Source organism: Prunus avium, chromosome 6, assembly GCF_965620075.1.
Source record: "Prunus avium chromosome 6, drPruAviu1.hap1.1, whole genome shotgun sequence".
NCBI lineage: Eukaryota > Viridiplantae > Streptophyta > Magnoliopsida > Rosales > Rosaceae > Prunus > Prunus avium.
Window position 1 is genome coordinate 34,229,224 of NC_142289.1, and position 14,598 is coordinate 34,243,821.

At 38.2% G+C, this 14,598-nt stretch overlaps 2 protein-coding genes and 1 non-coding gene across 4 annotated transcripts; all 3 read right to left on the reverse strand.

The window, feature by feature from the left end:
* Positions 1 to 821: 821 nt before the first annotated feature.
* LOC110757077 (Major facilitator superfamily protein) lies at positions 822 to 4,819 on the reverse strand. Of its 2 annotated transcripts, none has more exons than XM_021958609.2 (14): positions 4,544 to 4,819; positions 4,233 to 4,330; positions 3,743 to 3,821; positions 3,592 to 3,651; positions 3,408 to 3,474; positions 3,189 to 3,313; positions 2,931 to 3,032; positions 2,462 to 2,839; positions 2,302 to 2,349; positions 2,125 to 2,187; positions 1,930 to 2,010; positions 1,705 to 1,803; positions 1,287 to 1,424; positions 822 to 1,115 (listed from the first exon to the last, which is right to left on the reverse strand). In XM_021958609.2, the coding sequence occupies exons 1-14, from the start codon at positions 4,631 to 4,633 to the stop codon at positions 981 to 983; spliced, it is 1,563 nt and encodes a 520-aa protein (XP_021814301.1). In that variant the 5' UTR covers positions 4,634 to 4,819; the 3' UTR covers positions 822 to 980. The 2 variants fall into 2 exon arrangements, with proteins under 2 accessions (XP_021814301.1, XP_021814300.1); XM_021958608.2 differs by having other exon boundaries at positions 4,421 to 4,818.
* A 4,049-nt stretch (positions 4,820 to 8,868) lies between these two features.
* LOC110757073 (transcription initiation factor IIA large subunit) lies at positions 8,869 to 14,260 on the reverse strand. Its single transcript, XM_021958602.2, has 11 exons — positions 13,773 to 14,260; positions 13,357 to 13,527; positions 13,079 to 13,243; positions 12,654 to 12,705; positions 12,521 to 12,579; positions 12,168 to 12,293; positions 11,073 to 11,210; positions 9,832 to 9,895; positions 9,553 to 9,713; positions 9,330 to 9,413; positions 8,869 to 9,238 (listed from the first exon to the last, which is right to left on the reverse strand). The coding sequence occupies exons 1-11, from the start codon at positions 13,887 to 13,889 to the stop codon at positions 9,215 to 9,217; spliced, it is 1,161 nt and encodes a 386-aa protein (XP_021814294.1). The 5' UTR covers positions 13,890 to 14,260; the 3' UTR covers positions 8,869 to 9,214.
* Positions 10,448 to 10,638, reverse strand: LOC148294087 (U2 spliceosomal RNA). Its single transcript, XR_015836954.1, has one exon. It is a non-coding gene; the product is annotated as a U2 spliceosomal RNA (small nuclear RNA).
* Positions 14,261 to 14,598: the final 338 nt, after the last annotated feature.

Here is a 14,598-nt window from a genome sequence, read left to right on the forward strand (position 1 = left end):
TTGAGGATCAGGTTTTAAGCTTTTCTTCTTTACCTCTTAAAATAGATTGTTTTATCACCCATTTGGTCTTTAAAAAATAACGTCTTTAAATTAAAACCTTGAGGGTGTACTGTAAGACATGGAAACAGCTCAGATGAGTTAAGCAACTCTACATGTCATTGGCGTTTTAGCAAAGCAGAAAGAGATACTTCAAAGTTTAGAAACTATATAGACAGTTTGTTTCTCTTGCACGAAAATAATGTTCAACGATTAATTCATCATCGCCGTTAATCATGTATTTGCAGTGATCCGCGACGACCTGCAGTTAAATCTACCGATGGCCTCGTGTTAGAATGGAGTTTGCAATGCATGCACCACTCTGTTCCTCCTGACAGTTGCTCAGTTACGGGGTTGAGTTCACAAGGTTGCAAGATTATCATCTTCAGTTAAAACGATGTTGATTCACTAAACTTCAATTTTCTGTTTAAGTTGGGAGTTTTAAGTATCAAAAGTTGAAGAATCTAGCCAAATATAGCATTACTAGTTCATCTCCATGTCACAATGAGTATGTCCTTTTACTATTAAACTCGATAACTCAGTATCAATTTCCCAAAAGATGCATCTAAGTTTCAATCGTTTTAATAACAGAGAGTCCAATGCTCAACGGCACTGTTCCAGGTGTTACAACCAATGTCTAACTAGCAACAGTCCTTTTTCTTGGTTGCATTCCCCTTCCACTGCAGCGCCATTGAAAGTTTTCTAGCCATACTATAAGCTAAATGCTGTTCCAAATTGAATGTCATGGACCAGCTATTGCTTAACAGTTGCAGAACTCCTTGTACTAAAGTGAAAATTCTCGCATTGAGTAATGTACTTGGTTGTAAAACAGATTTACATGATTTTGTGAATATAGGACCTGTCCTGGAGACACTGAGAAACAAGGTTACAGATACATGTCACGTTGGAAACTTACAATGATAGTTCCGGCCATGGGTTAGCACCTATTTCGAGAGTTTGGATTCTATTTCTTCCAAGCTCAAACCTTTGGTTTCTGGGACAAGTAGTACAATGAACAGAAGAGATAGCAAGGCAATAACACCAAAGAGGATGAAAAGGTTTTCTGCTCCTAGCGCCTCCTGCAAAATTAGCAAATGTTAATCAACCACTTCTATACCAGTCAGTTTGAGGCCTTAACTCATGAGATATGAGAAAACCTGCCTCAAATATGAAAGAAAAAGGCTGGCATTATAGTGAGGAAAAGGAAGTGGGGAGGGGGGGGGGGGGGGGTGGGGGGGTGGTATGTATACCTTCAGTGGTGAGAATGCAAATGTCACAATAGCATTTGAAGCAAAGTTAGTAAGAACTGCAAGACTAATCCCTTTTCCTCTTGTGCGAAGCGGGAATATTTCTGACACCATGAGCCAACTTATAGGACCAAATGATATCTGAAATGAAATTTGAACACAAAATTCCATCATGTCAAAACCTCTGCCTTAATATCATAGGCAAGAAATATGTCAATAACGATAGCAAAACACCGTCCTATTTCTTTTGGAGAAGTTAGAAAAAGAGGCTTTCATGGTGAAGTTAACAGATCCTATTTTAAAGTTTTTTGGTTTTTTATATGAGCAAAACAAGATTCTGGTTCTGTTAGAGTATTCCATTTAAATTATAATCAAGAAGACTGAGCAGTAAATGCCAATCGCCAAAACAAAAAATTGTTACCTGGTAGCAACCAACATAGAGAAGAAGAGAAGCTACAGCAACAAGTGGGAACCCTCCAAGAAATTTGAAGTAAGCAGAAAGGAGAAATAAGGAAAGAGCCTGAGGTGTAAATAGAAGAAAGAAAGATGAAACCCTCCAGCCTCTTCTTTATAAACCAACATGTGGCAAAGTACATAATATAAACAAAATTGACTGAGTAAATTGTTGGATAGTTAGGATGCATACAAGTCCACTGACTCCTACAATCAGCAAAGGTCTTCTTCCAAGATCATCAACTTTCAGGACAGCTATCCCTGTCATCACAAACTACAGGAACATAAAGAAACAAAGAATTTTCAGACCAGAAAGAGAATCTTACATCATAATCGCGTCCTGAAATTAAAATAAATAAATAAATAAAACATCAAATGACATATGCACCTTGAACAATCCAATAACAACTGATACTCTGGTAGCATCAGAGGCAGCAGAGAATCCTGCAGTCTTGAGTAACAATGTAACAAAGAGTGCACATAGTTAGGAAAACTAAAATGAAACAACCGACAAAACAATTTTCGCAGCAGAATAAAAAAAAAACAGAAGTTGATTATCAATTACCTGAAGAATGGGACCTGCATAATATAGGACACTTGGTTGCCCAGTTATCTGCCATTTCAGATAGTAAATTGGCTTACTTATTCTTTGTACACATGTTTTGGGAATATAAAACAAAAGAAGAAAATATGAATTCAATTCATAGCAGAAAGGAGGAAAATACCTGTTGGAAAAGGACCAAACCCCCAGCAATTATGAAGGCTTTCAAATTAGGGCCTTGAAAGACCTCAAACAAACTCCCCTCAGATTCCTGATCTGCATAGGCCGACTTCAAAGAAACATACGTCTCTTCTATTTGCTTTTCAGACACTTTGTCACCAGCAGGACGGCCTCTCAACTTGCTCAAGGCAAGAATGGCTTTTTCTTTGTATTCTTTTACAGACCCTTTACCTTGAGCTGCCCTGAGAAGCAACCAGCGAGGAGATGGCGGGAGAAGCCACATGCCTATTCCCATCAGTAAAGCAATAGGAGCGCTTATTCCATACATGTAACGCCACCCCCCAATTGCATTAATCTCAAAGCTTCCCACAAAATAACCCAACTGCAGAAGAGTGCATTTCACATAACATCTCACTTCACTAAGAAAGTGAATGGGAAAAATTAACATTAGAAACATATTAGTTAGACAATACCAGAATCCCCAGAACTATGAGGAGCTCCTTCAAAGACACTAGAGTTCCTCGAATTTGAGATGGGCACGTTTCAGCAATATAGAGAGGAGCCCCATGCATGGCCTGCCAAAAGAAATCTTTTAAAATGTGAATATAGCATGGTCACACACATCATGATATTATTTAACCCTGCCAAAGACAATAATGAGAAGGTTCTATTTTAATTTTGCTCCCTTTGTTTGATTAGAGCAGTTACAGAAACTGTGCACAGAAGCTTACCATGCCAATACCAAGGCCATATAAAAGACGCCCAACTAAGAGAACACTAAGGCTCGGAGCATATGCAGTGATCAGACCCCCAAGGAGATAAAATACTGCTGATATGATAAGTTCCCTCCTCCTTCCTTTATACACCAATTCAAAATTTAGAATAACAAATTATTCATGATCAAGCTTGAAACCTCATGATAAAGTACATATGCAAAGCAAAGTACAGACCAAGGAAATCAGCAATCGGGTAGACAAGGAGGGAACCAAAAAGAGCTCCATATAGGGAACCGCTAACCTGCATCAAAACAATGTAATTTGTAAATTTTAATGAATGCTTGGTGAATTTTGGGAGACAGACCACAGGTTTGCAAATGGAACAGGAGCAAATTGAGTAAGATTCAATAAACCATACCACAAGACCAAGCTGGACAGCTGAAAGATTAAACCAAGCTGTGCCACTAAGCTCAGGTGACTGTGACATATCAAAACATAACAACTTAATCATATTAAATTCCTAATCATCAAAACAATTGAAAAACAAACCACTAAAACTGAAGCTATACCTGTAACGAGATGGTAGCTCCAGAAGTAGCACCAATGTCATACCCAAATAGCAAACCTCCCAAAGCTGGAAACAGGAAGCTAGAATCCCAAGAATTTAGTTATTAATTTGAGACAGTTAGAGGTCAAGTATCTACATACCAACAGAGTAGAGAGATATTCAAAAGTAAACTTAAGCAAATTGCAATTTCTAGATTCATCTAACCCTGCTTCTTTCATTTGTTTCAAAAGAAAGAAGAACATAAACCTCTTCATCTTTGACAACACAAGGCATTGTTGGCTACAATTCAAAAAGCACTCAACTTGCTTCCATACCAAAAGTAAGCAAGCATACTCAACTTGTACAATACAGAGACTTAGAAAATGATACCCCATTACTTAACCAACTCCAAAGGAAATGAAGAATTAAAGCTAAAAAACGATTACCCATTTACTCAAAGCATGAAGAAAAAAAAAACTCATATAGATAAAGAAGACTTGAAGGAAACGTACGGAATAATCGCAGAAACCCAGGAAAAATCCTCCTGTTGGGTTGCTTCAGAAATAAGCGACTGAGCTTCATCCCCGGAAGAATAGTCTGGAGATCCAACCTAAACACCACACAAACAAAAAATCAATTCCATCACTCAAAAACACAAACAGAAGCAAAAATTTCAAAAGGGTTTGGTCAGTTTGTGTGCCTTCACACTGAATCTGAGCCTGGGAGCAGAGAGGTTTGTGAAAGTGCCATAATTGGCCCTGAAACAATCGTTATAAGTTGAACGAAGGGGTGGGGTAAAATGGGCATGAGAGAAAAGGATTACAGGTTTCTTCTTGGGTTGATGAAGTGATGAAGAGTGTGTCTTGGTGAGTTTGAGGTTGAACAAAGACCGAGTTGAGGAACTGAAAGCCATTGGGAATTTGCCAAAAGAGGAGAGAAATCAGACGGTTGGTGCTTGGTAGTTGTGGTTCCCGCTCTAATAATCTCTCTGTGTTCTTGTGTGACTGTCAGTGAGCTAGTTAGTCTCTCCTTCGTTATTTTGCTTGACTTTTGTCTTTGATATTTTCTTTTGCCAGTCTTCTTCTCAATAATTCAGCCTATCAAGTCTGAAATCTTCTGATCCACTATAAGGGGCCGTTTGGTTCACGAGAAAGGAGGCTTGGGAATGAGAATTCAATTGTTTTCCCATGTTTGGGAAGTCCAGGCATGGGAAACGGATTCCTGGCACATGGGAAAATAGGGGGGAAAATGAAGCCCCCCTCTTAACTTGGGTTTTGTTTTCCCTCTTCATGGGAAAGTTTGGGAAAATGTGTCAACATTCAATGCACAATTTTCATGACTATTTTGTCCCTATTAACAATTTATAATTACAACGTATCATTAAATGCATTCTTTTTTTATTTGATTTAATATGGCTATAATTGGAAAATTATACAAATTTTGTTTTCCATTCCTACTCAAAACAAATATGGGAAAGGAAACAAAGTGAAATCTCCCGATTACTTTCCCAACATTACCAAACGTGGGAAATGACATGGGAATTGATTTCCCCTCAAATCTATTCCGTGAACCAAACGGGGCCTAACGGGAACAATATGTAGCGAGTGCGTGTAATTTACTTAACCAAAAAAAAAAAAAGAACTTTTGCAACAAACGTGCATTAAGGTATTTTTACTCTCTCTCTCTCTCTCTTTTTTTTTTTCTCTTAAGAAATGGAGATTTCATTTTTAAATTGAAGCCACAAAGGACCACCGGATGGGAAAAAACCTTTCTTGTAACGGTTTAACACTGTTTTGTTATCCTCAGCCAATAACACAATGACACGTAAAAAAGTTATTTCACGTGTCATTGTGTTATTGAGTCCAATTTTCATGTTACCAAATCTTATGTGCCCTTCCTCCTTAATTTCGTGACATGTGGCATACAACTTAACAAAAGTTTAATTCTGTTAACTCTCTTTTAGGCCTCTTTTTTTAAAATTAAGATATATTATAACACAATTTTGCATGCCTCTTCATCTTCGGTCCCTACATCTTCAGACCCTGCATCTTCTCCATTGTGCAAAACTCAGCCCCTGCATCTTCTCCATTGTGCAAAACTCAGCCCCTGCATCTATTTCGCCCATATAACACGATTCACATAATCAGGCAGTTTGCCCATAAGACATGACTGAGGGACTAGAGTTATATGGTAAAGATAATTAATCGGAATTTTTTTTTTCCAAAGGGTGGTGGCAAATTGGTTTGGGTAGGAGATCTTACACTTAAATTTCTAGCTTATGAAACATGGGTGTCAAATGAAACACTTATGTGGAGCTGTCATGTAGCGATGTTGAGTAATGGAACAATCTAGTTAAAAGATGACATGTGTTTAAATTTGAAAATTAGTTTTTATTTATTAATTAATTTTTAGAAATTCTAGGACTGCATTCACAATTCAGTCCAAAAAGCCACTAGCCACAAAGAGTCAATACAAACTAGCCACAAAGAGTCATTACAATAATTGAGCGGTCTAACATCAAAATTAAGACAATCTGGTGCACCTCCACTAACGATTACGTAAGATTGAAGAAATTCTGGCATAGGTATCCTAACTAAGATTGCAAATTCAGAATAATCAAAAAGAGATAAAGCTTGAAAAACCCAAGCCATAACACAAAGGAGAGGTGAAAAGCTCTCACAAAATGAGAGGTGAAAACTACACAGAGAACCCAAAGAATTTATGTGACTTATTTCGAACATAAATAAACCGCAAAAAAGATGGTTGTGGAGATTTGATGCCGAAACGCAAGTGGAGATCTGACGTCGAGATGCAGCCGCCTGTGATGGTTGGAGGAAAATCATAACAAAATAAAGACAAATAGGAAAAACCTTTTGTCTTTGAAAATGAGGGGAGAAGAGAGGGAGGAAAAGAAGAGGGGAAAGGGGAGAGGGGAGAGGGGAGGAAGAACAATAGCTTCCTTCCCCTTCAAAGTGAAAACGGCTTTAAGAGAGTTCTTTGGGAGAGAGAGACTAGGGTTTAGAAATTTCTAGCTTACAAACAATATTTCTCGTAAATGCTCTAGGTATAAATTGAATCTTATTAAGTACCTGAAAAACAAATGATATGACCAAAACCAAGAAAAAAACAGTGAAAATATATATGTAATCTCCATATCCAAAGAGAAATGGGATTTCTCATTGCAGAAGCTACATCTTATTCCTTATGATGCTGTACTTGGTATATATGCTTCAATGTGACATTGACATGCAAGAACATACAGCAGTGCAATGCCTTGCACAAGTATGATAATTGTTGGTTTTTTGGTATGGGAATATATTCCAGTTCCACCACTTCAAATAATCTTCTGTTCAACTTTCAATCATCATAGTTTTTATTTTTTAAACATATGACATCTTTTAACTAGATTGTTCTACCACTCAACATTGTCACGTGACAGGAACATCCTCGCATAAGTTTTCTCGTGTCAAATGTCACATAACTGAGTAGTTTATAATTAATTAAACAGATTAAGTTAAGATTGATTCATCCTTAACACAAATTTGACACAGGCATATTATTGCCCGATCTTTATCCCTACGTTTATCTCCTTTGGTTAATTTGCTCAACCAAGTTTGGCGCACAATGGCAGCCTTGTTCAGCATTATTTGAGCAAACGACCGTTATTCAAACTGTCGTTTAACGTAAATTTCGTTTTCTAACCATTCATCTCTATAACCAAAACCCTTATTTTTAGCCAAGAAGGAAAAAGTCATAATTAAGCACCATTTGCTATCTATATCCTTTGCTTCATTTGCAAACCCTCTTTAAATCTCCACATACAATAAGCCAAATCCCAAGTGTGTGTGTGTGTGTGAGAGAGAGAGAGAGAGAGAGAGAGAGAGAGAGAGAGAGAGAGAGAGAGAGAGAGAGAGCTAAGACTTTGGTACGTGACTACTTTTTCATAGCATCAATCATTCAAATCAAACAATGGAGATTTGCAATGCTTACAACAACATCACAGCTAGAGGTGAAGGCAGAGGGAAGGCCCCAACAAGGCTACAACAGCATGCCCCGGCATGTCTTCAGCTTGATCAAACGGCAGGCACAGCCTCCACCAACCCTTTATTGGACGATGCTTCAATGGCAATCCCATTACTATCACCAGTCTTCATTCTATCCCCACAACCAATGCCAGAGTCGAGCGAAGAAGGCGGTGATCAGAACGTAAGAAGTATTACCCCGCCTTTTTTGGCTGCAGGTGGTTGGCAACACCCGGCTGTGGCACCTTTTACAGATCCCTCATCGTTGTTTGCCGTCTTTCAATCCCAGTGCATGATTGTGACCCAAGCGCAGTGACATTCGAGATTCGGCTTCTCTTCTGTGCCGTATGAAATGGCTAGGCCTGTTTTTTTGATAAAGGGCTTTGCCTGCTGCTGCCTTGTGTAGAACACATTTCAGATCAAACATTAACCTGCCACGGTTTCTGACGTCTATTTTTTCATTTCTGCTAAATCATTATCGTGGTAGAATTGTTGGTTACACTGGCAATGCCTTCAACAAATTAGAGGCCGTTTTTCTCAGCCTCACGGCCACCTTCCAGATGAGAGGTTGTCTTATATTTTTGTGTAACAATGTGTCTGAATTTTTTTTTTCCAAGTTCTCTCTTCTTGGTCAAGATATTCTTACAACAAAATCACCTAAAACATGGGAAATAAAAGCGTAAAAACTCCGAAGTAGGTTTCTTGTTCATAAACAAAAACGGCCAGAAGGTGGAAAGGCTGGTTTGCTACTTCTGTCCAGATTGTTTTCTTGAAAAGATCTACATTATTTGATCTATGAAAAGCAAACCATGCCAAGAAAGTCACTATGGTGCAAGGTTTAGAGAAGGAATAGATTCCAGTTCATATTAAGTTCACTTCATTTATAAAAAAAACATTACTAAAGAACCATCTGCTTTCAGTTGAGAAAACCATTGTCATTGTACAAGGAAAATAAGTGACGTTTTAAAATGTACGGGATGTACCAAATGAAACAATTAACTGTCGGTAAATCTAACTTATTCAAAAACAGTGTTCTCAACATTAAGCGCCAAATTAACTGTCTAAAAAATATAAAGTATAGTAACCGGGTAGAGTTTTTCCAAAAGGGACGGAATTAGGCGCCAAATTGGAAAGATAATAAACAATGCAATTCGTAAATTAACGAATAAATTCCAGTATACAGAGTTAATGGAATTGCATTCCATCACAGAAATAGTAAAACTTCGGAAACGCCTCAGTAGCCATCCCATTTTAAAGGCCAAAAAAGCTATCATCCTTTATGTACAAATAGGCCAACATCCATGATCCATCCCAATCTTTAAAAAGTATCTAGCATGGTCTTTCTCTTCCCTCAAGCTCTCTCTTAATAATAATTCATAAAGAAAAATTACGAAACACCCACTGATACCTCTGGACTTGCCCTGCTAAGGCAACTGCCGCTAATTGCCAAAATAGGCAGCTCTCAAACAAAATCAGAAGTCGAATTCTCCCGTCGCCTGCATAAAATAGGCCGTATTCCAAAGAAAGCTCATGAGGTGACAAGAACAGACAGCATGAAAAATATTAATTCTTCAAAGTAAACCTCACCTTATTGAAGAGAATATCCTTATTGTTTATGCGCATAATCCCATCCTTCAATGTGCACTTCCACCTGCTCTTGGTGCGTGTCACCTACACAACCAAATACATGAGAAGACAATTGTTAATCCTATATATTTCAGAGAAAAATAAGTATATAAAGCCTAAAAAGTATAGCCATAACACTGCATGGTAGAGAGAGGGAGAGAGAGGGAGAGAGAGAAAGAGATACCTTGTCAAACTGAGCCAAAACCAAATGGTGTGTGTTTACCTCCTCCCCTTGGTCCACATCGTCCAAATCATCATCATCATTTTCATTCAAGGGGGGTTCGTCGTCGTCATCATCTCCAACATCATTTTGAACAACAGGAGCTGGAGTGCTGACTGGTAGATCTGGAGGATACAAAATTATGAGAGAAGGAAGCTTTGACAACACAGGGATGGATTTATGACATTAAATTTATCCATTCCTAAGGTAATCACAGTGTTCACAAGTTTATCACGAGATTACCATTGGGTGTAGGTGTATTGGCAACGTTGTAGTCTTCATTGAAAGTTCCTTGGTAATTATATATCTGTAGGGTAAGGGGAGGAAGAAGCAACAGTCAGCAAGTGAAAAAATATTAACAAGTGTGAGAGGGGAGGGACAGACAGAGAGGAAAGTTGAACATAATGGTTCATCAAGTTGAAAGCACGTAGGCAAGGTAACACAACCCATTCGATAAAGAAAAGATAAGTTTCCAAAATTTATAATTCAAAGATTTTAGACCATCAAGTCAATGGGTTAAAAGACACTTGCTACCAGGACCCATCCCCAACCACCCCCCCACCCCCCACACACCCCCCAAACAAAACCCCAAAAATGAGAATAATATTTATTTTATTTTATTTTTAAGATACTGGCTACAGGCTAAACTGGCCAGAACTCAAAATCTGAACAACCCACTAGAATCCATTGACCTAATCCAAACAAGTGAAAAGAAAAAAAAAATCCAAGTTCCTAGTATGGTATCCAAAGAACACTGTCCATTGACCATTCATATCACAGTTGACACATTTCAGGCTACTGGATGAAATTTATAAAGCAAAACCATGAACCACACTTTATTGCTATACAATATTTCTAATTAGGGTGCGCCAGGTCTGTGCTAGAGTGCACAGCATGGGTGAAGCTTGCAAGCCCAGCAGCAAGCTACTGTGTTGGGTCTTCCCCTGCAAAAGTTAATTTAATATGGTGTGGACCATTGGCCCACATATCAGATATTAAACTGATAAGACGATACTACACTTATCTTATCCAAAAGGCCGAGAAAGGTATTCTTGCTATAAAATCAAAATGGCCTCCAACGAAAAATAAAGCTCTACAAAGATGGACATTCAACTTCTCAGTAACCCAACACAGCAATGACATGCAGATAAATGGTGACACTCATCCGTGTAACTTTCACATCATTAACAAGCACAAGGCTCACCGCCTGTCAGATCAAGGCAGTGCACGATTTCATGTGTATACAGTCTTAGTACAATGCAAAACATAGCCATGAAGACACAAAGCAGTTAGTCAATCACACGTCCTAGGAAACAAATCATAAGAACCTAATATAGAGCAGGGAATATCAGAAAGCAAAAGTGATGATTATACCAACCCAACCGATGAGTTATTGAGTTAATGTGCATATCTATTATAAAAGGGCCAAACACAATAAAAATAAAGTTTCCTGCTACATGCAAAATTACATTAAAAGTACTTACATTGGGAGTAGAAAGTGCGTCATCATAGGGATCAGGCATTGGCCCATCAAGCTGAGGAATCTTGGGAGTTGACCTCAGTGCACAAGTTACCATCTCACTACATGCACGCCCACCAATAGAAGTGCTCCCTCCACTGACCTGAAAGGTTACCAACATTAAGTGTCTAAAGAATGCATATAACCCAAAAAAGATAATGTGTGTTACACATGAATCATGCTGTTTTAGAGTATTCTTCCACGCTCTAAGTAAACTTGACTTCATAAAGATAAAGCTATAACCAATTATAGTGTAATGCTCCAAGGATATATCATATATGTTTTCACATTCCACTATGAAGTGTAGAAAACAGTTTGATCTGAAAATGTAGTAGGAACAAGATATGACGCCCTGCCTGGAATATTTGCAGCCTAATTGCTTGCTAAGTTGCAATTATCAACTCGAATTTTAATTAATTGATATACGGCCTAAGGCCTGCCCATGTTTCACCCCCAGTACTTTACTATACTAGCCAAAGCCCAGAATAAAAGGATAAACCAAAAATTAACCCCAACCAAGTCACCCACATACATAAATAACTATATTCATATGACTTTGAATGACACCTCAAATGTAGCTTCCTGGAAAACTATTAGACCCTAAAGAAGATATGACTTGCAAAAATAAATAAATAAAGCATTAGCAGTGATCTTCAGATAAGAGCCCCAAGCACAAAGTCCTCAGTTCCATGAAACCAACTGAGAGAGAGAGAGAGAGAGAGAGGTTATCAATGTTCACATACGACTGAACATGGTAGTTGTTCATCAGACTATGTCCCACCAAAAAGTACAACTCGCCTAATGATTTGAGATAAGTTTCAACTTAACTTAATTTGTAATTCATTGAATAGATTATCTCAGGCCGTTTTTTCTTAATAATTTGGACATTAAAGGAAACTAGTCTTAGATTTTACAAAGGATAAATACCCATCCAGAGATTCAAATAAATAAAAAAATTTCACTGATACAATAGATGAATCCTAAAGAAAAAGTTAAAAAGAAGTTTGTGCAGCAAACTTGTCAGAAATTATTAAAAAATGAAACAGGAAGAAAAACAAACCTCAATCTCAAAAACCTCAGGTGCAGCATCTCCAGCTCCATCTTGTTGGGGTATAAATCCACCAGCTGGATACTGTGAAGCAAGATCTTCACGTTTTCGCTTTCCAGAATTCATCTGGAAAAAGTCCTGAAATTTTCTCCAACAGGGAGATAATGATTAACTTTAATTGTAAAAGAATGATGCATCTTAAGATAGATTGTATATCCTTGACAAGAAGTGAAAAAAAAAAAAGCAATGAAAAGGAGGCATACACACCAAAGCCATTCACAACTCTCTAATCATGAGTTTTCTTCATACCCAGAAACCCAGTCATTTTTCTGCAATTTGAATTTGTAATTAATAGCAGGCATTACCTGTGTCGGGGGTTGATGAGAGGTCCCTCTGTCCACCTCATCCCGCCCTTCCACGTAAGCTACAGCAATAAAATGGAGATTACTACACAACTATCGAGAGTAAATATATATACAACCACACCATCCAACTAACCAATATTAACATCAAGAGGGGGTCGGTGGTTCATCCAAGGAGAAGGAGGTTGCTGCAAACAGAACAAAGAAGATTTAGGTTCTCTTACACTATTACCCGAAGGATTATCACCCACAAATGTTAGTGTAGAAAGAAAAAGAGTAAAAATTAGAAGATTGTGGAAAGTTATGTAATTACATTACTATCCTTACCTTTTAATTTATTATTAACAACCTTTTAACTAAACAAGGTACGATTGATATTTCATATTTATAAATTAACAAAGAGAGTTAATCGTATATATCACACAAAGAAAGAGCTAAGTTCAATTAAAATCAAATTTAGCTACTTTATAATGACCAATGAGAGAGTTTCGTATTCCCACTATGTAATTTGAAACATAATAACTGGATACACCTCATACGATCCAAATATTAAGTGTTTACCATGTAGGGGCTAGGTCTTCCAGCTTTCAGCTCTGTATTGCTACCACCATTGCTGCTACCAGACTCGTTTGCAGAAGCAGAAAAGTCACTACCTCCGGTAGGAATGTTATATAAGTTGTCCCCAGTTCCGGGTAGAGGCGTCTGAATTGGGGTTTGCAACGGGGTCTAACATTCCAAAGAACCCACATCAACCATGTGATGCAACACTCGGGCTCAATTCAACATATAGCAAGCATAGATTTTGATTACAAACATAGAAAAACACAGCAAAAACTCACTGGAGGGAAGAGTATCTCAGCAGTGGGTGTCTCGTACTCCTCGGTCCCTTCATAAGGTACATTGAGATCGTGAACTGGAGTAATAGCACTACCAGGCGTTGGCTTTGACGCCACAGCCCTCTCTATAGGAGTATTTACTACACCGGCCTGCATCATCTTCGCCTCCCAAGTCTGAAATTTGACCCAACTTTAAAAAATCAGCTAAACCGTAGCTCACAGCGACTTTCCAACAAAGCAATGAATCCCCTTAAACTCAAAACCCTAGAAATGATTAGATCGAACTCTAGAACCAGTCCGCCAGAAAACCCTAAATCTACCAACCCAATTTAAAATTTCAATTATTAATAAAGATGGCGAACTTGAAAAATCAAAAATGAAAATGAAAGCTGGAAGATTGAAATCGGAAATGAAATTACTCCTTGGAGCTCCTTGAGAACGTCTTCTCCGGGGCCGCTGTTCATGAACTCTTCGCGAACCTTGTTGATGACGTCCTCAATAACACTGACGTAGACGCTGCTCGTGGAGGTCGCCATTTTTAAAACCTCAGCTCCGCCTACCTCCGATTCTCGTCCAGCAAAACACAAAATCGAATCGAAGATTGCCTAGGAGAATTGGGACAGAGCAAATTTCAGCGCAGATAATCGATGACAGTCAGATGACCAAACATGGAATTAGGGTTTGGGTTTGGAATGTATTGAGTGTGAGAGAAGAGAGAGAGAGAGAGAGGGAGGGAGACAACGGCGAAGGATAGAGAGCGAGAGAGAGAGAGAGAGAGAGAGAAGGGCGGACGAGAACTGGAGAATAAAGAGTGGAATATAAATAGGTTTGCATCCGATTACATTCGAGTATCCACGTGGCGAAATCTGCACGATCCTGATATTTTGGGCGTGAGAGACTAAGCGTGAAGCTTCTCTTCTCTATAGGCTATGTAACTGGATTGTGTACAGAGTCTGAGTTCTATGCATCTCCATTGTTACTTGGACAAAGAGAGGACAACCGTTGCCTTATCTGATGGGTCCCAGCTTTGTTGACGGTTCAGATTGTTCCAACAAAATTTTATATTTAGTGCTTAAACCACAATCGTTCATAAAATTTGAAATCAAGAGCTCATCTAATAAAATGCAAACGACCAATTAGTCTTGATTAGATTTTTGTGGTTATTATTCAACATTACTACATAAAAAACTTAAGTTATAATAGGCATAGCTATTGTATCGTACAAAGTGTGACGGAATATATACA

Coding starts and splice junctions, on each gene's coding strand:
- LOC110757077 (XM_021958608.2), bottom strand. CDS start 4,633: ATGGCTTTCAGTTCCTCAACTCGGTCTTTGTTCAACCTCAAACTCACC. Junction 3,822..4,232: donor TGGGTTTCTGCGATTATTCC/GTACGTTTCCTT, acceptor TTGGGATTCTAG/CTTCCTGTTTCCAGCTTTGG. Junction 1,425..1,704: donor TCTATGTTGGTTGCTACCAG/GTAACAATTTTT, acceptor ATTTCATTTCAG/ATATCATTTGGTCCTATAAG.
- LOC110757073 (XM_021958602.2), bottom strand. CDS start 13,889: ATGGCGACCTCCACGAGCAGCGTCTACGTCAGTGTTATTGAGGACGTC. Junction 12,294..12,520: donor CTCATCAACCCCCGACACAG/GTAATGCCTGCT, acceptor AGAAAATTTCAG/GACTTTTTCCAGATGAATTC. Junction 11,211..12,167: donor CTGAGGTTTTTGAGATTGAG/GTTTGTTTTTCT, acceptor GTAACCTTTCAG/GTCAGTGGAGGGAGCACTTC.